At 68.4% G+C, this 19020-nt stretch overlaps 4 protein-coding genes across 17 annotated transcripts in view; all 4 read right to left on the bottom strand.

The window, feature by feature from the left end:
- The window catches only part of U2AF2 (U2 small nuclear RNA auxiliary factor 2), a 29511-nt gene extending 23209 nt beyond the window's left edge, over positions 1 to 6302 (bottom strand). For 3 of the 7 annotated variants that reach the window (XM_036306644.1, XM_036306645.1, XM_036306646.1), the window contains exons 1-7: positions 6091 to 6139; positions 2839 to 2974; positions 2286 to 2330; positions 1952 to 2055; positions 1577 to 1728; positions 255 to 371; positions 18 to 156 (exon numbers count right to left, since the gene is read on the bottom strand). In XM_036306644.1, the coding sequence (XP_036162537.1) occupies positions 18 to 156; positions 255 to 371; positions 1577 to 1728; positions 1952 to 2055; positions 2286 to 2330; positions 2839 to 2974; positions 6091 to 6139 (742 nt within the window). Of the gene's footprint in view, positions 1 to 17; positions 157 to 254; positions 372 to 1576; positions 1729 to 1951; positions 2056 to 2285; positions 2331 to 2838; positions 2975 to 6090 lie in introns of all 7 variants that reach the window. The other 4 variants (XM_036306638.1, XM_036306641.1, XM_036306640.1 and 1 more) reach the window with 3 other exon arrangements.
- Positions 6303 to 7910: 1608 nt separating this feature from the next.
- On the bottom strand, positions 7911 to 12359 carry CCDC106 (coiled-coil domain containing 106). Of its 4 annotated transcripts, none has more exons than XM_036306699.1 (6): positions 12047 to 12359; positions 10897 to 10972; positions 10683 to 10790; positions 10413 to 10589; positions 9044 to 9232; positions 7911 to 8653 (listed from the first exon to the last, which is right to left on the bottom strand). In XM_036306699.1, exons 2-6 carry the CDS (start codon positions 10925 to 10927, stop codon positions 8337 to 8339), a joined length of 822 nt encoding a protein of 273 aa, XP_036162592.1. In that variant the 5' UTR covers positions 10928 to 10972; positions 12047 to 12359; the 3' UTR covers positions 7911 to 8336. The 4 variants fall into 4 exon arrangements, with proteins under 4 accessions (XP_036162592.1, XP_036162593.1, XP_036162590.1 ...); XM_036306700.1 differs by lacking the exon at positions 12047 to 12359 and adding an exon at positions 11578 to 11688; XM_036306697.1 differs by lacking the exon at positions 12047 to 12359 and adding an exon at positions 11470 to 11593.
- Positions 12360 to 13912: 1553 nt separating this feature from the next.
- ZNF581 (zinc finger protein 581) lies at positions 13913 to 15821 on the bottom strand. Of its 3 annotated transcripts, none has more exons than XM_036306729.1 (2): positions 15608 to 15821; positions 13913 to 15006 (listed from the first exon to the last, which is right to left on the bottom strand). In XM_036306729.1, the coding sequence occupies exon 2, from the start codon at positions 14987 to 14989 to the stop codon at positions 14396 to 14398; it is 594 nt and encodes a 197-aa protein (XP_036162622.1). In that variant the 5' UTR covers positions 14990 to 15006; positions 15608 to 15821; the 3' UTR covers positions 13913 to 14395. The 3 variants fall into 3 exon arrangements, with proteins under 3 accessions (XP_036162622.1, XP_036162621.1, XP_036162623.1); XM_036306728.1 differs by lacking the exon at positions 15608 to 15821 and adding an exon at positions 15361 to 15508; XM_036306730.1 differs by lacking the exon at positions 15608 to 15821 and adding an exon at positions 15382 to 15508.
- A 98-nt stretch (positions 15822 to 15919) lies between these two features.
- ZNF580 (zinc finger protein 580) lies at positions 15920 to 17985 on the bottom strand. Of its 3 annotated transcripts, none has more exons than XM_036306735.1 (2): positions 17795 to 17985; positions 15920 to 16815 (listed from the first exon to the last, which is right to left on the bottom strand). In XM_036306735.1, the coding sequence occupies exon 2, from the start codon at positions 16801 to 16803 to the stop codon at positions 16306 to 16308; it is 498 nt and encodes a 165-aa protein (XP_036162628.1). In that variant the 5' UTR covers positions 16804 to 16815; positions 17795 to 17985; the 3' UTR covers positions 15920 to 16305. The 3 variants fall into 3 exon arrangements, with proteins under 3 accessions (XP_036162628.1, XP_036162627.1, XP_036162626.1); XM_036306734.1 differs by lacking the exon at positions 17795 to 17985 and adding an exon at positions 17370 to 17618; XM_036306733.1 differs by lacking the exon at positions 17795 to 17985 and adding an exon at positions 17050 to 17315.
- Positions 17986 to 19020: the final 1035 nt, after the last annotated feature.

Below are 19020 nucleotides of genomic sequence, written 5' to 3'. Positions count from 1 at the left end.
GCCGGGCCCCCACTCACCAGGCACGTAGACAGAGGGGTTCTCCGACATGCCGGGCAGGGGCTGGTAGTCGTGAGGCCTGCGGATCTTCAGCGACTGGCCCTGGAAGATGATGCCGTCGAAGGCCATGGCCTGGGTGGTCTCGTCCACTGAGCGGAACTGAAGGAAACAGACCGGGTGGAGGGGGGGCGTGAGCAGTCAGGGAACAGCGGCAGGAGAGCCCCGCGCAAACGGGCGACCCGCCCCTCCCCGCTCACCTCCAAGAAGGCAAAGTTCTTGTCCTGGTTGATCTGCACAGCCAGGACGGGGTTGCCCGGGGCCTGCGTCAGCCCACCCAGGCGCATCTGGGCGTTGAAGAAGTCCATCATGGCCTCCTGCAGAGGGAAGAGGAGACAGGGAGGGGCGGGGAAGGGGGTGGAGAGAGGAGGGGGAGGGTGAGAGAGGGAGACACAGAGGGTTTGGGGGGAAGGGGAGAGGACAGGGAGGGGGGATAGTGGAATAGGGTGGGGACAGAGGTCAATAGTAGGAAAGGCAGGAGGGGGGTGAGAGAAGGGGGAGGGGGCAGCAGAGACGCCGAGGGCCGGGCCAGGTGTGGGGCGAGCCCCAGGGGCCCAAAAGGGGGAGGAGAATTAGGGTTCAGGGTCAGATGCAGAGAACGATGACCACAGGGAGAAGAGGGGAAACAGAACAGAGGAAACAGGAGACAGGAGACGCCAGAGGAAGAAACAGCCGGTGGCGAGAGAGAAGAAAGTGACAGGAAAGTGGGAAAGCAGCAGCCGGCAGGAGAGGGACCCGATTGGGACCCGAGTGGGAGAGAGTGGAAGGGAGGAGCAGAGGGACAGAGGGGAGGGGAGGGGAGGGGAGCGCGGGAGGGGGGGAGGGAGGAGAGAAGAGTGATGTGGAGGGATCTGGCCCTGGAGTCGGGGGCTGGTTCATCAAATGTAGCAAAGTGCAGGTTGAGAAAGTCAGAATGGACCTTACTTGCCTTCGCCGACGGTAGCAAACTTTTTGTTGCTACGAGGGATCTCAGCCCCACAATATTTCACTTTAAAGAGAAATGGAAACAACTCTTTGATCTCGGGGTTCTCAGGGGTGCCACGGGAAGGGGTGGGGAGAGGGGGAGAGGCGCGTGGGGAAGGCGGGGAGGTCAGGGCCATCAAAAATAAAAGAGCAGCGACCACGGGAGGGAGGGAGAGGACGGGACAGGCGGCAGAGAGCAGAGGCGTGTCGGAAACTGAGGGAAACTGAGGGCGTGCGTCTGTGTGTGTGTCGAGTCTCCCTCTCTGTCTCTCTCCACGGACTCGGACGCGTGGATTCGTGGTTCGTAGGTAAGTTATGTGTGTGCTCGATCCATGGGTTTGGAGGAGGGTGGGGAGGGGAGACGGGTGAGGATAGAGGAGGGAGGGAGGGCCACCCCCAGCCCGGCCCCTGGCTGGCTCAACTCCATCGTCCGTCTGGGAGGGGGCCGGGGGGTCTTGCAGGAGCAGAGTCCACCCGTGCAGGTAGGGGAGGGATCGAAGGGAAGGGGAGGAACGGGGGTAGGGGGAAGGGAGGGGCACGGCAAGGGGGGAGGCAGTACCTCAGTGATGCCGAAGGGGATGTTGCCCACGTAGAGGCGCCGGGCCTGCCTGGTCATCTGGCTCCCCACAACAGGCACCGGCGTCGGGGTCACGGCCAGACCGTCAGGGGTCATGGTGGGGAGGAGGGCGGTGGCTGGAATCTGACCCGCAGCTTCAGGGGGACAGAAAGGATCAGCGGGCGCCAGGACCAGCCTGCACCCGGCTGCTCCATTGCACCCCACAGCCCCCGGCCTCAGGGGGGCTCCCTGATAGGCCCCCGGGAGGTGCCCGTTCAGTGTGGGGGCTTCGAAGGGCAGAGGCCAACAGCCCGGGTGCAGACCTCACTCCCGCCCCGAGTGGGGTGCCTCCAGCACCCGGCCCGTGCCCGCGCCCACCTTGCATGGCCTTGTACTGCATGGGGGTGATGTGCTCAAAGCCGGGCGGTGGCACGTCCCAGTACTTGCGGACCTTCTTCTTCTTCTCATGGCGGGGGGAGCGACTGGGGAGGGCGGAGGGGAGAGCGGGCAGGCCCCCTCAGTACGGCCGCGGCGGGCTGCGGCCCCCGGGCTCCCCTGGCTCCCACCAGTAGCTTGCTCTCTCCAGAGGGAGAGGGTCTGGGTCCGGGTCGGGTCAGGCCCAGGCCCGGGGAGGGGCTGGTTTCGAGGTGGGTGCTGAGGGCGGGCGGGGAAGGGGTGGTGGCGGGCAGAAGGGGCGGGAAGAGCAGCTCACATCAATCCACCGTGCTCCTCCTTAGCGCCTCTGGTCAAAGGTTTGCTGGGGGCAGGAGGGAAAGGCATGGGGAGGGGTGACTGGGGACCTTGTCTTCCCCAAACACCCCCACCCCGGGGCACAAAGCCCCAGGCAGGGCAGGTCCCCTCGACCCTGCCCTCCCCCCAAACCCCTCACCAGGAGAGAGGAAGACAGGAGGGAGGAAGGCCAGCAGACCACTTTCTGGCTGGAGGACTGAGCAGAGGGGCGGGACTTCCCCGACTTCCCCACCCGCCCCCCTCACTAAGGGGCAGGAGAGCGAGGGGCACCTGGAGAGGGTAGAGGCGTTAGACACCACGGCCCACGCCAGAAGGTGGGGGGGCAGGGGGGTGCTGGCCCTCTGAGGTGTCCCCTTCGGGGGGGAGCAGAGCCTCGGGCAGTCCCACAGGAGCTCGGAGAGGGTGAAGAAGGGGTGGCCTAGAGGCGGGGACGGGTGGGGCAGCCCCTCACAAGGAAGACAGATCCCACCCCAGATGGGAGAGGAGCCAGAGGCCAGGGCGCCCCACTCTGGTACCTTCGTCGCCGCCGGTCCCGGGAGGCGCTCCGCTGGTCCCGGTTGCGCCGGTCGCGGCTCCGGCTGCGGCGCTTGCGGTCCCGGCTGCGAGAGCGGCTGTGGCTGCGCTTGCGGTGCCGGTTCTCCTTGTCTCGCTCTGGGCAAGGGGGGGGAGGATGAGCTGAGGGAGGACGCGGCCCTGCCCGCCCACACACGGGGGCCAGGCCCCAGCCCCAGGGAGGCCACCCCCACGGGGCCAGGATGCGACCGCGGGGCAGCGGCAGGCGGCCTGGGTCCACAGCCAGTCCAGGGGCCCTGGGGACCTGGGGCGGGAGCGGTTACCTGCGGGGACAGGGCCTGGAGGTGCCCCCAGGGTGCAAGGTACCTGAGGCTGCTCAGGAGGAGCTGGGGAGCCAGAGAAGACAGAGGAGGCTGGCTCCTGGTCCCCTCCAGGCTGAGGGCCTGACCCCAGGGCCGTCCCTGAGGGGGGCAGGGCTAGAGGCTGGGGAACCAAGAGACCCAATGATGTTTTCCCGAGGGACCGGACCGCGGCCCCTCAGGAGACGTCCTCCGGCACCAGGCGCCCTCCCGAGGCCCCTCTTTCTGCCCCCGCAGACCTGAACCCCAACCACCCCCTGCCTCAGAGCCCAGCGCACAGCCCTCGGGGGGCACAGCCCTGGAGGGGGGCCGCTTCCGCTGAGCACCCCCTCGCCCGGGAGGAGAGCACGCCCTCCCAGCAAGGCCACAGAGCCCTCTGCTCCCTACAGACCCCTCGGCCTCCCAGGGGTGCAGGCTGAACCCCGAGCCTGGATTGAGACGCTGGTCCTCCACCCCGTCAGCCGTCAGCGTGCTCCTGAGGCTCACGCGCTCGGGACAGGGCAGGGGGCAACCACTGCTGTCGGCACTTTCTGGCGGGATTAATTATGGGCCTTCGGTGCCTGCACCGCAACTCCAGTCACCGACACCGGGGAAATACGCACCACGAAAGGGGAGACAGCAGCCGGCACAGGGCGCTCCCCGAACCCGGGACCTGGGCTAGCATCTCACTCACACTCAAGCCTCACTGCTCCTTTGGGGAAACCCTGCTGGGGGCTCCTGTCACAGGGAAACTGAGGCAGAGCGCCCCATGACTGGCCGGAAGGCCGGAAAGCAGGGAAGCGGAGGGGCCGAACATGAGCCTTGCCCCGTCAGGGAGCTCGGGGCGGCAGAGCCGGGGCCTGGATGGGCCACTAACAACGCGATTACCTCCTCGACGGCAAAAAATCAGAAATGAATCAAAAAGCAGAAGCAGGAGGGGAGGGTCAGGCCGAGGCCGTCGGCACCCGGGACTCTGACTCTGTGCCTGAGAGCGTGGCTGAGCCCGGCCGGCTTCCACCCAGGGGTCTTCCCGCCCCCGGCTCAGACCCCCCGGGAAGCAGGGCCACCTGCCGCCCTGGAGGCGGAGCAGGACGCCGATGCCCGCAGACCCAGGTGCACCGGGTCGGGTGAATTCGGGAGGGGCTTGGCTCAGAGACAAAGACCCACAGACGGGCAGCACGTGGGCAGCGCGTCCCCCTCGACACACCGACCCTGGGCACCGGGAGCTCGGGTGTGCGAATCGCTGTGGCCACCGGTGGGGACAGCGCCCCAGCCCAGGGCGAGGGCCTCGGGTACCAGGCGCCAGCACACGGGGAGCGCGCGGCCCCCCAGCCGAGCCGGGCGGTCAGCTCCCCGCTCAGCACCGACCCCCCGACACGCGGGTCCCCTTCTGGAGGCGCGGAGGGCGGGCAGGGGTCTGAGAGCGCCCTCCCCGGCGGTGCGCCCCCTGCGCGAGCTGATTGCAGTGTGAAGCCCACTCCTGGGCACCCATGTCCGCCACACAGGCCGCACCTGCGCCCACGTCACCGCTCACCCAGCCCCGCGGGCCCGGAGGCCCTAACCTTCCTGCGTCCCGGCCCGCAGGCTGCGCCAGGCCCGCCTACAACGACCGTGCGGAGCCCAGAGGGCCTGGCACGGCGGGCACGCGTCCCCGGCGCCTTCGCCGCCTCCCTCCCCACCCCGCAGCCCGCGCCCAGGGGAGCAGGGCACCCGCGGGCAGGAGACGCGCAGCCGTGAGCCCAGAGCCCGCTCCGCCCGAGGGTCAGCGGGTCCCGCACGGAACCAGCCCGGCGCTCGGCCCCGGGCCCCCCACCCCCGGCGCGGTCCGCTCGCCCAGGCCCTCACCCCCGACTCGGGCTGGGCCCAAAGGGGCACCGGCCCCCCTTCCAGCCCTTCACGCCCGGGCATGAGCCTCCCTCGGGGTCCTCGCTCCCCAACGGAAGTACTGAGGCCCGAGGGGCTTTTAAACGCCCGACGGGCCTCCCGACTCCAGAATCCCGGGCGCCTCCACCTGTCGGCCCCGCACGGCACCCAGCTGGGCCGGGCCCCCCTTTCCAGAGCCTCCGTTTCCCCGCCTCTACGGGGACATGTTTACAGTTAGGGACCCCCATCCGGGACCCGACAAGCCATGGAGTTTGTGTCTAGCGGGGAAGATGAGGGGCTAACACGCCACATTGCGGCCACCGCCGCCGCCCGCGTGTAAGCAAGACGCGTGGGGCACACCACGTTTAAACAAACAAAAAAAAAAGCACAGGGCGCCCGTTTCACGAGGCAACCCACGTCACACGCCGTGACCCGAGGTCCCCCAACAACAGCGTGGAACCCGCGCGGCCTAGTCCGCAGGCCTCAGCACACGTGGCGGCCGCGGGGGAGGAGGGAGAGCCGGTCCCCGCCGCGGCCGTGCCCGCGCCCACGTGAAGTGGCGGCGGCGGGGGTGAAGGGGGGCCTCACAACCGCCATTTTGGAACAAAGGGGGCGTGGAGAGACCCGAGCCGCGGACCCGGCCGGAAGCGGAAGTGCCTCGGCCGAGGAAAAGATGGATCGCGGGGCCCGATGTACATCCATGTGTACGCACGCACTCCCCTCCCGGGATTAGTAAAAAATAGATCCGGGGGGGACACGCGGCGGGCCTGCGCTGCGCCGCGCCGCGCCGCCTCCGCCCGGGACGGAGCGGAGCGCAGAGCCACGCGCGGCGCGCATGCGTGCTGCCCCGAGCCCGCCGCCCCCTCCCCGGCCGCGCGCCGAGGCACGCCGGGCGGTCACGTGAGCGAGGCGCGCGCCGCGGGGGGGTGGGGGTGGGGGTGGGGGTGGCCGCGCGGCCGTGAGAGGAGGGGAAGCTAGGGGGAAAATGGCGGGGGACACAGAGGGAAGCCAGGGGCCGCCCCGCCCGCCGCCCTGCGTCCCCGGCGCCCTCACCTTGCTTATTCTCGTTGAGCTGCCGCTCGAACTCGTCGAAGTCCGACATGCTGAGGCGGCCGCGTAGGGCCCGGTGCAGCGCTCACCTCGCCTTGCCGCCCGCCCGCTCTAGCCGCTTCGGCTACTTCCGCCGCTCGCTTCGGCTACTTCCGGCCGCCTCCGGCGCGCCGCCGCCTCCTGCCTAATCGAGCCCCGCCTGCCCGGCCCCGCCCCGGCTCCGCCCCTCGCCCCTCCCGCCCTCCCGCCCGCCCGCGAGGTGCCCCTTCCCCAGATCCTGGTCCCAAAGAGCGTCAGCTATTTCCGAGCAGTAGAGGAAGGAATCGGCCGCAGCGGCTTCGGCTTATTCCGAAAACGCCCGAAGCGAGGGCTTTGCCGGGTTCTCAGGTTGTCGTAACTTTTCGGAAATTAGCTCTTCCACGTTCGGGTGCTTCCGTGGGTCCTCGCCTTCGTCTGCGCCCAGTGCCCCCCCACCCCTGCCAAGGGTTCGGATTCTTTCGACAATTCAAACCGTCCGTCTTCGGCCGCTTCCGCAGGGGCTCCCAGCTCTACTCCGCCGGTCCGGTCCGAACAGTCCGCTAATTCCGACAGGCTTAACCGTCCTGGGACTCAGCACTCCCCGAAGGTTTCTGGTGTTCGCCCTCGGGCCGCGCAAGGGATTAAGCTCGATTCCAAGCTTCGGCTCTTTCCGGAGATTCCACTACCTCACTCCTCCCCTCTCGCAGAACTTCGGCTCTTTCCGCCACCACTTCGGGAAAAGGACTGCTTCGGCTTTTTCCGTCGGTGCTTCGGCTCCTTCCGTCGTCGGGAACCGAAAAGGGAGGGAGGACGAGACGAGGTGGGTCAAGGGAAGGGATCCGGGGACCGGGCGGCGTCCCGGATCCCCACCTGGCGCTCCAGGTGGGCGAGTGGAGGAAAAGAAAGACCGAGCTCGTGGAAGGCTTAAGAAGGTGGCGCGAGACAAAAGCAGCCGGCGAGGTGACGGGTGCGCGCGGCTGCTGCGGAGGTTGGCAGCGCGGCTTCGTGCGTCTGCGCAGAGTGGACGCGTTGGGGCGCGAGACGGCTCGTGCGCCTGCGTAGAAGTCGGTCTTAGGCGAGGCTTATCCGGGCTCCAGGAGGGAGACGCCCCCCCCCCAGAATCCTCAGTGCGCATGCGCGAGACTTTCCCTTCCCCCAGCCAAAGTTCCGAATTCCTGACAGTTAAGCGAGGCCGCCCTCTGCTGGTTGCCGTAGCAACCGTTTCCGCGCCGCGCTGTCCCCGCCGCGCAGGCGCAGCCGGCTGCGTAGGGGACACTCCAGGAGACGGGCTTGCATCACCGCCTCCCGACGAAAGCCTCTTGGAGGTTCCCCGTCTCCCCGGTGGCCGCCTCCGCTGGAGGTCATTGAGTCGCGCCTCTTGCCGCCGCGCCTCCGGGCCGGGCACCCCAGCGGGTAGTGTTTACGGCCCAGTGGTTCTCAGCCTTCTGGCCCTTTAAATACAGTTCCTCATGTTGTGACCCAACCATAGAATTATTTTTGTTGCTACTTCATAACTGTAATGCTGCTACTGCTATGAATCGTCATGTGAATATCTGATACGCAGGATGGTCTTAGGCAACCCCTGTGAAAGGGTCCTTCGACTGCCAAAGGGGTCGCGACCCACAGGTTGAGCACCGCTGGTTTGCGCCTTTTCCCCTCCCACCGCTGCCTCAGGGGCTAATGACACCCTGTCTCCCCGACCTCCCGGTCTCCCGTCTGACGCCCCGCCTCCTGGAATCCCCCAAGGCGCTGTCACCGTCTCCGTGGCAACGGCCACCCCCGCCCAGGAAGAGGCCGGGGCCTAGTTTATTCCAAATTTTATCGTCTCTTTAATTTAAATTCTCTGAATAATTAATTCTCTGTCTCGTGTGGACTAGGGGGTGGCCCGGAATGCGGGTCCTCGGTCGGGGCTGGGGCGGAGACCGAGTTCTGTACAGTGTCCGCGCCCTTTTCCCGGAGGGAGGGCCCGGTGAGGGCGGGAGGAACGAGCAGGATCGCCCCCGTGAGCCCGGCTGAGGGAGGAGACACCCCAGGCCTGGGAAGGGGAAGGATGCTGGGCATGGTGAAAGCAAGGAGGGCAGGGCTCGGTACCAGGGGCCTGGGGTGCGAGTGGGGGTCTGCGAGGGGGGGCGGGGGAGGCACACGCAGAAGCACGCTGCCCACCCCAGGCCCGGCGAGGGGTGCCCCGCCCATGCACGGGCGGGGCGGGGTGTCGGGGGGCCCGGGGCCGATCACCGCTTGAAGCGGTAGGTGATGGGCAGCAGCAGCTTGCTCTTCTTGAGGGCCTGCACCTTCTTGAGCGTCTCGTCGTCCAGGGCCAGGAAGCAGCGGCGCGAGTACTCGAGCAGCCGCTCCTTGGACGGGTCGAACTCGCCCACCTCGGCCAGCTTCTCGGGCGCCACGATGAGCAGCTCGGCGATGGGCGTGGTCAGCGCCACGGTGTTGCGGTCCACGCGGTGGTGCTCGAAGGCCCGCGACATGCTCTTGAGCTTCTGGAAGGTGCCCAGGATCTTCTTGTAGCGGCAGAGGACGCCGTCCGCGTCCTTCACTGCGGGGCCAAGGGGGGGGGAGGCGCTGAGAGGCTGGCATTGGGGGGCCGGTGGGGACAAGAGACAGACGGGGTCCGGGGCTCAGACAGAGCGAAGGAGCGGAGGGAGACGGGAAGACACGGGTGAGGAGCCTCATGCAGGAACGGCCAGGACAACACGGCAGAGGCGACAGGAATTAGAGCAGGTGGGAGAAATAGAGGCAGGATTGGGAGGGAGGCCCCGGGGGGGAGGAGGAGGAGGAGGAGGAGGAGCTCTAGAGCTGGCCGGAGGCCTGGGGAAGCTGGACCCGAAGGTAACGAGCAGCCGGGACCACAGGCGGAGGCCAGGTCTGTTGAAGACACAGCAAGCCCCACCCCGGCCCCCCCACTTCGCCCCCGCGCCCGCCTCACCCCGCTGCCTCTCCCGGGCCTTGGGCTTCCCGAAGCGCCTGCGGCCGGCACCTCCCTTCTGCTTCTGCCGCCGCCTCTCGGGGTTGCTGCCTTCCTCGGACACTCCGCTGAGCGAGGAGGCGGCCGACTCCGGGTCCGAGGCCTCGCCCTCAGCCCGCCTGGGCCCCGGCTTCACCCGGCAGTGGTCCTCTGGGGAGAGGTGGGGAGAAAGGGACGCAGGTGACCTTCAGGACCAGGAGGGGGGCGGCGGCAAGAGGCCCGCCTGTCTGGGGGGGGTGGGGGGGCAGCTGTCACATCACACGGGTCCCCAGATGCTGAGGTCCCTACCTGGACGGCTGGATACAGGACGGTCAGCTGGGCTTTGGGGACAGAAGTGGGTGGCGCTTGGGTGAGGATGCTCGGCTGACTCCTACACTTCGTGGCAAGGGGCCTGGGGGGCAGCCAGCGCTGGGCTGGGGGCCTCGGGGAAGTCTGAGACCATGTGGGGTTTAGGACGAGGGTCTTTCTGGAGTCCTAATGGGACCTCCCGAAGAGTGCAGTCCGGGCACCCTGGAGGCAGGCAAGGCCTTGTCGGGGTGGGGGGTTAAGGCCTTGAGCAAAATCTCCGGCTCTGGGTCAGGTGGGCTGGCATGGCAGGCGCCTGCCTCCCCCTGCGGGAGGGAGTGCTGAGGCTCTCCGCCGGCCCCCAGGAGGTCAGCTGGGGGAGGTCCCGTGTTGGCGCCATCCTGGGAGGCTCCCATGTTGTGGGGAGAGCAGTAGTCTCAGCACCCCAGGCTCAAGGTGGTTCCGGAGCACAGGGGTCCCCAATAACACCCATCGTGGGAAAAAGTGGGCCCTTGCCCAGGCTGTGGTGGAATCACAGAGAGGGAAGTGGGAGCCTGAACAGGAGCCAGCTGGGGGCTGAGTACCCAGAAGGGGGGGCATACAGGAGGGGTTCTCCAAATCGCTGCTAACAATAGCTGAGCGCAGACCTAGGAACCAGGAGGTCACGGTTTGATCCCAGTCAGGGCCCATACCTGGGTTGCAGGCTCGATCCCCAGTGGGGTGTGCAGGAGGCAGCCGATCAGTGATTCTCTCTCATCGTTAATGTTTCTCTCTCTCTCCCTCTCTCTGAAATCAATAAAAACATTTTAAAAAATGAAAAGATTTGGCAAAAGAAAGCCCTGAACCTGGGGGAAGGGATGGGGCCCAGGGTCCTGCTGATCCGCAGAAGCAGGAAGGAAGCTGGGGTCCGGGAGACACCACGGCCTAAGCAGAAGGTAGAGGCCGGTCCCCACTGGCCCCCAGAGCAGGCGTGTGGGCCAGAGTGTCGGGCGGGGGGCCTGGGCCCAGCAGTGGGTCCAGGAGGGCGCTGCTCCCGGCGCCTCACCTGCGTCCATGCGCGCAGAGGAGATGAACTTGTCCAGCTGGCAGCGCAGGAAGTCCCTCTCCTCCTCCAGGTCCTCGATGCGCTTCTGCAGCCAGGAGTTCCTCTCCAGGGCCATGTGCAGCTGGGCCCTGACGCCGCTCATCAGGGCCGCGGTGGGGGACGCCGCCTCTGGAGGCTCTAGGGCAGCGGGGGCCCTGGTCACACCCCGGCCTCCAGGGCCCTGCACCCCCCCTGATTGCAGTGCCTCCCTGTCCCCGCCCCCCAGCTCACCCTCGAAGCTCCCCCGGGAGGGGCTCAGGCTGTAGAAGAGCTGCGGGTCCAGGTGGGGCGTCCCCTCCAAGGGGATGGAGATCTCGAAGGCCTCATCGTCCTTCTTCACTGGGGAGAAGAGAGGGGGGTCGGCCCAGGGAAGTGCCGCCCCCCGGAACCAGGCCCCACCCTGGGGAGGAGAGGGCGGGGGTGGGGCAGGGTCCCGCTTCCTCACGCGTCCTCCTCCGGCTGCTGCGGTCGCTCATGGCGCGGCCTCCCGCGGACCCGGGCCGCCGAGCACCTCAGAGACACTGGACAGAAAGAGCGGCCACAGATGGGCTCCCGGGACTGGGGGGAGGGGCTCCTGGGTCTGATGGAGGGGGGAACCCAGAGCCCTCGGGGCTGGTGAGGGAGGATTCCGGGAGCCCAAACTCCGGGACCGCTCCACGGGCGCTGGGGCAGGGGCGCGGGGCCGGCTGGGGCCGTGGAGGGGACATCCTGGCCAGAAGGGGTCACCCCGGGGCCGAGAGGCGCGTGGGGAGACGACCCCAACTTCCAGGCACGGGGTGGGGGTGCCTCCCCCGCACTCGCGGGAGCAAGCATGCCCCTTCCCGCGGTGGGAGGCTGGGCGCGTGCGCAGTGCGGGGGAAGGTCACGCGTGGGGATGCTCCCCCCGCCCTTTGTCCCGCGGGTGGGAGGAGGGCGAAGGTGGCCAGAGGTCCCCACATGGGGTGCGCCGGCCCGCGGGTATAGACGAGGCCCCCGCCCGCCCGCCACCCGCAGCTGCCCGGGCCCCGCGCTCACCCACCCGCGCGCGGAATCCGGCCCGGGAACCGACCGCGGCGGCGGCGCCCATGCCCGGCGGCGGGGAGCGTCTGCACCGCGCCGCGGGGAGCGGAGGGAAGCGCCCACCCACCGGCGGGGGCGGCGAGGCGGGCAGGGACGCAGCCCGGATCCGCCGCTCGGCGCGCCTCCCCCCGGTAGCCCCGGCCCCAGGTGAGGACCGCGGGATGCGGCGGAGACCGGGGCCGCACTTGCGCGATGGCCCCTTGCAGCCCCCGCCCCCGCCCTCCGCGAGGCCCGGGCAGGGAACGTCGTGAAATTCCCGATTCCTGGAGAGCCGCTGGCTGCGGGGGTCCCCCGGGTGCTGGCCGCGCACCAAGGCGGGCGGGGGAGAGTGGGGCACAGCCAGGAAAGTTAAAGGCCGGGGAGGGTCCCCAAACGATCCCCGGAGACCCACGGCCCCCGGGACCCTGGAGAGGGAGTTGCCCCCCCCCCCTGCAAATAGGGGCCTGGAACCCCCAGCCCCCGCGGGTAAGGACTGGCTCCGGCACGTGCAGACCTGGGACCCCCGGCCGCCGCCGCTCCCGGCTCAGTTTACTCACCTGTAAAGTGGGCAGGATGCAGTGACGTCACGCGCAAACGCCCCGCCCCGCGCGCAGCCACCGTCGGGGCTCGAGATGCAGGTCGGCTCCGTTAGCCGTTAGCGCCACCGGAGGTCAGGCCCCGGGAGGCTCTCTGCCCGCTGCGGAGCGGGCGCGGCTGGCTTGTTCGTTCTTCCGCTCAAAACCGGGTCGGGGGAAGCGACGCGGCCCCGCACTGCGCCCGGCACCGCGCAGCGGCCCAGAAAGGTTCCTGGAGAAGCGGGGGCTCATCCCGCGCCCGCGGCAGCTCCGCCCGCCTCTCCTCCTCCCGTTCGCCCGGAGCCGCCAAGCCCTGGGAGCGTTGCCAGCCCTCCCGGGAGCACAGCGTGAACCCTGCAGGGGTTCGGGGGGGGGGGGGAGGCTGGATGAATGCGACACAGAGGGCTGTGCCCGCTCCTACCCGCTCCCCAGTACTAATAAGTGGCAGCCTCGCCAAAACCTGGGAGCGCCCTGGCCGTGTGGCCCGCTGGTTAGCGCGCCCTCCCCTGCGTGGAAGGGTCTGGGCTTCCGTTCCCTCTCCGGGCACATGCCCAGGTTTTGATCCCTGGTCGGGGCGTACACAGGAGGTAACAGATGCTCTCTAGGATCAATGAAAAACATATCTTCGAGTGAGGATTTTTTATTTACTTTTTAAATCCTCACTCGAGGATATTTTTCCATTGGTTTTTAGAAAGAGTGGAAGAGAGAGAGAGAGAAATATGTGATAGAACACATGGATGGGTTGCCTCCTGCACGAGCCCGACCAGGGCCCAACTGGGAAGGAGCCTGCAACTGAAGTAGGTGCCCTTGACCAGAATCCAACCGAGGACCCTTCGGTGTGCAGGCCAACGCTCTACCCACTGAGCTAAACCAGCTAGGGCAGGACTTTTTTTTTTTTTTTTTTAAGTCCAAGGGAGGCATCTGCCCTAGATGGGTGTTTTTCACACTACAGGTTCATGGGCGGAGAATTCAAGATAGTAGGATGGAATCGGCCATTAAGAAGTCACACATGGCCCTGACCGGTGTGGCTCAGTGGATAGAGTGTCGGCCTGCGGACTGAAGGGTCCCGGGTTCGATTCCGGTCAAGGGCATGTACCTTGGCTGCGGGTACACCCCCAGTAGGAGGTGTGCAGGAGGCAGCTGGTCGATGTTCCTCTCTCATCGATGTTTCTAACTATCCCTTTCCCTTCCTCTCTATAAAAAATCAATAAAATATATATATTAAAAACAAAAAGAAGAAGTCACAAATGAACCCTGGCTGGCGGGAGGGTTGGTTGGGCATCCTCCCGAGCGTGGAGAGGTGCCTCTTCATTTCCAGTCAGGGCGCATGGGCTGGCGTTTCAGGCTTGGCCACCGATAGGGGGCGTGCAGGAGGCAGCCCACTGATGCTTGCTCTCACATTGATGGTTCGCTCTTTCCCTCTCCCTCTCCCTTCCTCTCTCTCTCTCTCTCAAAATCAATCAAAAGTCTTTTAAAAGAAGTCATAGGCCCGGCTGGTGTGGCTCAGTGGTTGAGCGTCAACCTAGGAGCCAGAGGTCCGGGTTCGATTCTGGTCAGGGCCGCATGCCTGGCTTCTGGGCTCGATCCCCAGTGGGGGGCGTGCAGGAGGCAGCCAATCCATGATTCTCATCATTGATGTTTTTATCTCCCTTCCTCTCTGGAATCAGTAAAAAAAATTACATTATTTTTTAAAAAACCACTGCCTATGACACAGGTCCTGAGCAGCCAAGCACAGACTGGCCCCTTCCCCGTCAGGCAAGCTGAGGCCCACTGGACCAGGCACTGGCTGAGTCTCCCTGCCGGGCAGCGGGTTGACCAAGCCTCGGTCCAAAAAGAAGCTTCTAGTGCTCAAAGTAGAAAACGGGTTTATTGGGTGACTACTCTCAGTCCCTGGCTGGAGTGGGGGGGAGGGGGCGAAGGGGGGGGGCGGCCAGGTCTGGAGCCCCGCCCCCAACATCCGCATGGAGGCCTCAGCGAGATGGAGTGGGTTCCCGATGGCCCCCAACCACACTTCAGGCCAGAGAATGTCCACGCCCAGCGGCCTCCCCCACGGCCCCTGTCAGGGCCCAGCCTGGAGCAGCCGGTGTCGCTGAGGCTGGAGGCCTCCACTCTGAGAACTGAGGTCTTGTTCCCGTCTTGTCTCCAAAACGCGGGGACCCGCGGTGACTCCGGAGCTCCTCCCTCCGCGGGGCTTGGCCTCCGCAGCAGGTGGGTCCGTGTCTGTGTCCAGGGCCCCACAGCCCAGCCTCGGGTGCCCTCCGGGTGTCTGAGAACCGCAGGAGTCCGGGCTCCCCCAGATCCCACGGTACCAGGGGTGCCCTGCGGCCCGGCTCACGGGTGCTTCCACCGGATGTGCTTCTGCAGCGTGTTCTGCTCCATAAACCGGCGCGGGCAGCGCGGGCACTGGAACGGGCGCTCCCCAGAGTGAACCCGGCTGTGCTGGGCCAGCTCGCCCGCCTCCCGGAACCGGCGCGGGCAGAGCGGGCAGCCGTGGGGCCGCCCCCCGCCGGCCCGATGGATGGAGTGGTGCCGCGCCAGGTGGCTGGCCCGCTTGAAGGCCTTCCCGCAGGTGTCGCACGCGAAGGGCTTCACCTCCGAGTGGGTGATGCTGTGGCGCTGCAGGTAGGACATGTACTCGAAGGCGCGGGAGCACACGGGGCAGCTGTAGCACTTCTTCTGGGCTGAGGTCCCCGCTGGCCCCGGCTGCCTCGGAGCCTCCTCCTCCACCAGCACGGTGTACGGGACGCCCTGCGTGTCAATGAGCAGGTAGTGGTTGGGCCTCGGAGCGGAGGAGGGCGGGGGGCATCCTGCGGAGGAGGAAGGTCCGGGTTCTGGGGACCGGCCTGTCCCAGGGCGCGGGTCCTCCATGGCCTCCGCCTTGGCCAGCGCCCGGGGCTGAGGGCAGGGGGGCGGCAGCACCAGCATCCGGAGGTGGCTGAGGCCTGGCGGGTGGAGAGAGGGGCAGGTTACACGGAGGAGGGAAGCTGGACCCCGGGCTCCATCGTCTCCCCTCTGGTCCCTGCCCAGACTCCTGCATCCTCCAGCTCCTCCAGTCCGTGCGCCCTGGACTCTGCGGGCTGTTAAGGCTCCTAGGGCCCCCTCCTTGGGAAGCCCCTGCTATGGCCGGCCCACCACCCGGGACCCGGCTGCCTCCCCCTCTGTGCGCTCCCCAGGCCACTGGGTGCCCCTCTACTCCGCCGCCCCACCCATCAGACCTCCCGGCCCCTTGGTCCCTTCTCTGCCGCTCCCGATCCCGCACACGCCACCCAGCAGCCCGTCTGCCCCTCTGCACACACCACCCTTCTCAGAGGGGCCACCTCGGGGCCGTCCACCGCGTGGCCACCTCCCTGCACCCCTCTGGCCGCTCCCGCCGGGCTCGCCCGTGCGCGCCCGTCCACCCCGGTCCTCCTAGCCCCGGGGCCACCCGCGCCCGGCGCCGGCCTCTTCGCCAGTTGTGGGCAGAGCCCGCGGAGCAGCCGCCCCGCCCCGCCCCGCTCGCCCGGCCCCGCCCCTCCGCCCGCCGCCGCCTCCCGGCCCCCGTACCCGGTGCAGCAGCCTCTCGAGTCCGGGCGACTCCGGAATCGGCCCGGGCTACCCCCGCGGTGGCAGGCGGCGGCGGCGGCGGGACGGGGGCCTCCGCGGGTCCCCCAGGGGCTGGCGGAGCCGGTAAGGGGACTGCGGGCCGGGGGACAGAGAAGAGCGTCCAGGGGACGGAGGGGAGCGGGGCGCTTGGGCCTCGGGAAACTGCTCCGGCCAGAAACACACGCCGACAGGAAGGTTCCCAGGCGCCTCCGGCCCGGCCTGCAGCGCAACGCGGCGGCCCCGCGCCCCAGACGCAAAGGAGGACTCCACCGGGAAGTGCGGAATGTTTATTGAGAACAGGGTGCGGGCGGGGTGGGAGGGGGATACAGAGGAGCCGTGCGTGTGCTCTTGTCGAGTCTGCCACGCGGGCCACCACTCGCCACTGGAGCAGGACACCAGGGCTCAGAGAAAGTCACTGGCAAAGGCTCCCGCGCACCGCGGGGCGGGCACCGGCCCAGGAGGGGGAGTGGGCAGCGCCTGGGCTCACATCACACAGTCAGGGAGGAAGGGGGGGACGGAGACAGGAATGACGGTTCTCCCTCGGGACAGACAGGGAAACTGAGGCCCGGGGTAAGGCAGTAGCCTCAGCAGCGCCGGGGAGTGTGTGGTTGTGCCGCTGCGTGCGGGTCGGGCGCCGGGGCCCGGCGCCGGGTCTGGACTTAGTGGAGGCTCATGTGCTGCGCCAGCTCCGCGGCGTCCTGGAAGCGGCGCGGGCAGAGCGGGCAGGTGTGCGGCGGGCCGGCGCGGGCGCGGTGCGTGGCGCGGTGCCGGGACAGGTGGCTGGAGCGCTTGAAGGCCTTGCCGCAGGCGCCGCACGTGAAGGGCTTGAGGTCCGAGTGCGACACGCGGTGGCTCTGCAGCCGCAGGGGGCTGGCAAAGACGCGGCCGCACTCCGGGCAGTTGTAGCCCTTGCGAGGCGGGGGCTCCACGGGCGACGGCTCGCGGGGGGGCGGGCTCGGGGGCGGCTCTTCCGGCGGCGCCGTGTACGTGTAGGGGACCCCGTTGGCGTCGATGAGCAGGTGGGCCGGCGTCGGGGGTAGGGGCGCCGCCACCGAGGAGGGCGTGGAAGAAGGGCTTTCTGCCTTGGGGGACGGCGGGTCCATGGCCTCCGGCGAGGAGGAACGAGGGTGGGGCGGCCGCGGGGGCAGCAGCAGCATCTGGAGCGACAACTGGGGGCGACGGAAGGGGGAGAAGTTAGCCTCCCGGCGGACGCGTGCCCCTCTCGTGCTGCACCCCTGCCCCACCTCCGTGCAACAAAGACGCCGCCTGCAGCCGGCTCGCTCGGTGCCACGCCGCTTGGGGACGCCGCCAGCTGAAGGCACGCCCAGGCCCCCACCTGTTCCTGCGGGCCCTCCGCTCAGCCCCGACCCCACAGGGCACCGTCCTGCCATTTCCCTACTCACGACAGCCCGTCTCCGGCCCCGTCTACTCCCCTCTTTGCTTCTGGGCTCCTTTCAGCTCAGGCCCCGGGCCTTCGGGACTGGGGTACAGGGTGCTCGCTCCCTCTTCCTCCCAGCCCCCAAGACCCCCCGGGACCCTGCAGCAGCGCCTCTCGGGCCCCCAGGCCCCCCCTGGCTCTCCATCCCGCCAGGTGCGCTGTAAACCCGTCTCTCACCTTCCTCTCCAGCTGCACCCCCCGAGCCCCACTAACCTAGTTCCCCACTTTCCCCTGCGGCTCCTCTCTTAGCACCTCACGGCCTCCACCCCTCGCCCCACTCCCTACCCATCGGCGGCTCTTCGCCTCTGCGCTTCCAGGACCAGCGGGTGCCGCATCCGCCGACCCCACCGAGGGTCCCGCACACTTTCCCCTCCCCGTCCCGGTCAGCACCCCCGGCCTCGGGAGTCCCTTTCCGGAACTACTCCGCTCAGCCCCCTGCGCGCCCCCTCCTGTGAGAAGCGGGCGTCTCCATGTCTCTGCCCCCAGCCCCGCTATGCCCAGCAGGGGCCTCCACCCCTTCCACGGTGCATTCCGGGGTCCCCTCGCCCCCTCCCGCCGGCTGCGCCTCCGTCCCCCCACCCCCATCCCCCGGTTCCGACCGACGCCCCGCCCCACCCCCACCCGGGAGCGCCAGCCCCCTTCCCCGCCCCGCCCGGCTTTGCGCGGTCCCCGGGCCGGGCCAGGCTCCTCCTCCGTCCCGGCCCCCGTACCCGGTGCGGCGGCCTCTCGGGTCCGGAGGTGCAGGCCGAGGTCCCGGGAGGCCCGGGTTCCCCCTCGCGAGCGCCGGCGGGGACGGGACCAAGACTTCCGGGAGTTCCGCGCCGGCGGCGCCGGCGACGCGAGCGCAGGGGGCGCGGGCGTGGGGGCGCGGGGAGCGGCGGCGTCCCTGGGAAAGGGCGCCGGCTGGGAACGCGCGCTCCGCCACAAAGGTTCCGCCGCCTACTGCCCGCCTTCACCCAGCGCCTGGCCGCGGGGAGGGGAGAGCGGAGGGCGCGGGAAGCACGGAAGCCCGCCCCCCCGCTCCCCGACAGTCCCGACAGGAACCGTCCGGTCGCTGTGACGGTGATCGGTTGATAAACGAGGGTCGGGCGCGGTGAGTCCGCCCGAAGTTCCACTAGGAATGGGCGTGCGCGCCCAAGTTGTTCCCTTTCCACCGGGCGGTCCCCCTGCGCCCCCCGCCCAAACGAGCCCAGGGCGGGACGGACGTGTCTGGGCCAACGGCGAGGCTGAGGTCCAGAAGCCGCCCCCGGTTCTCAGGTGACAGAGCCGTTATTTTCCCACCAGCGTGTGGGGAAACTGAGGCCCAGAGACGGTCAGACATAGCCGATCAGGGCGCCGGGGGCACTTCCCAGTGGGCAGGGAAGCTCGAGGCCCAAGGGATAGCAGCTGCCCCGTCTTGATGGCACCGGGCACAGAGTGCAGAGGTCGGGGAAACCGAGGCAGGGAGGCGGCGTGGGCGGGCGTGCGGAGGTCGCGCCGGGTGCGGGAGCTTTTGGAGACCCGGGGCGCCCGCAGTTAGACCTCCAGCTGCGCCGGGAGGTGACGCGCACGCCGCGGGGTCCCCTGCAGGCGGCGGGGTCCGCGGTTTCGGGGCGGCGCCGCGTGACACCCGGGAAGTGGGGCGGGGGGTGCAGAGGGAGAGAAGAGGCTTATTGTCGGGACCAGCCCTGGAGAGCTTCCCGCGAGGCTGGAACCTGTCAGGTCCGCGCGGTCCAATGGGACAGCCAATCGCCACGTGGCGCTATTGCGCACGGGGGACCTGGAATTTGATTTATCTTCGTTTAAATCTAAAAAGCGCACGTGGCCGCCGTGGCCCGCTTGCTCAGGGGGTAAGGCCTGCAGACTGAAGAGTAGCGGGTTCGATTCCAGCCAAGGGCACCTGCCGGGGATGGGGGCTCCATCCCCAATGTGGGCCGTGCAGGAGGCAGCCAATCAA

The sequence above is a fragment of the Myotis myotis genome, unplaced genomic scaffold (assembly GCF_014108235.1).
Source record: "Myotis myotis isolate mMyoMyo1 unplaced genomic scaffold, mMyoMyo1.p scaffold_m19_p_42, whole genome shotgun sequence".
Classification (NCBI taxonomy): Eukaryota; Metazoa; Chordata; class Mammalia; order Chiroptera; family Vespertilionidae; genus Myotis; species Myotis myotis.
Note: the sequence above shows the minus strand (reverse complement) of the source record. Positions and strands in the feature narration are given on the sequence as shown.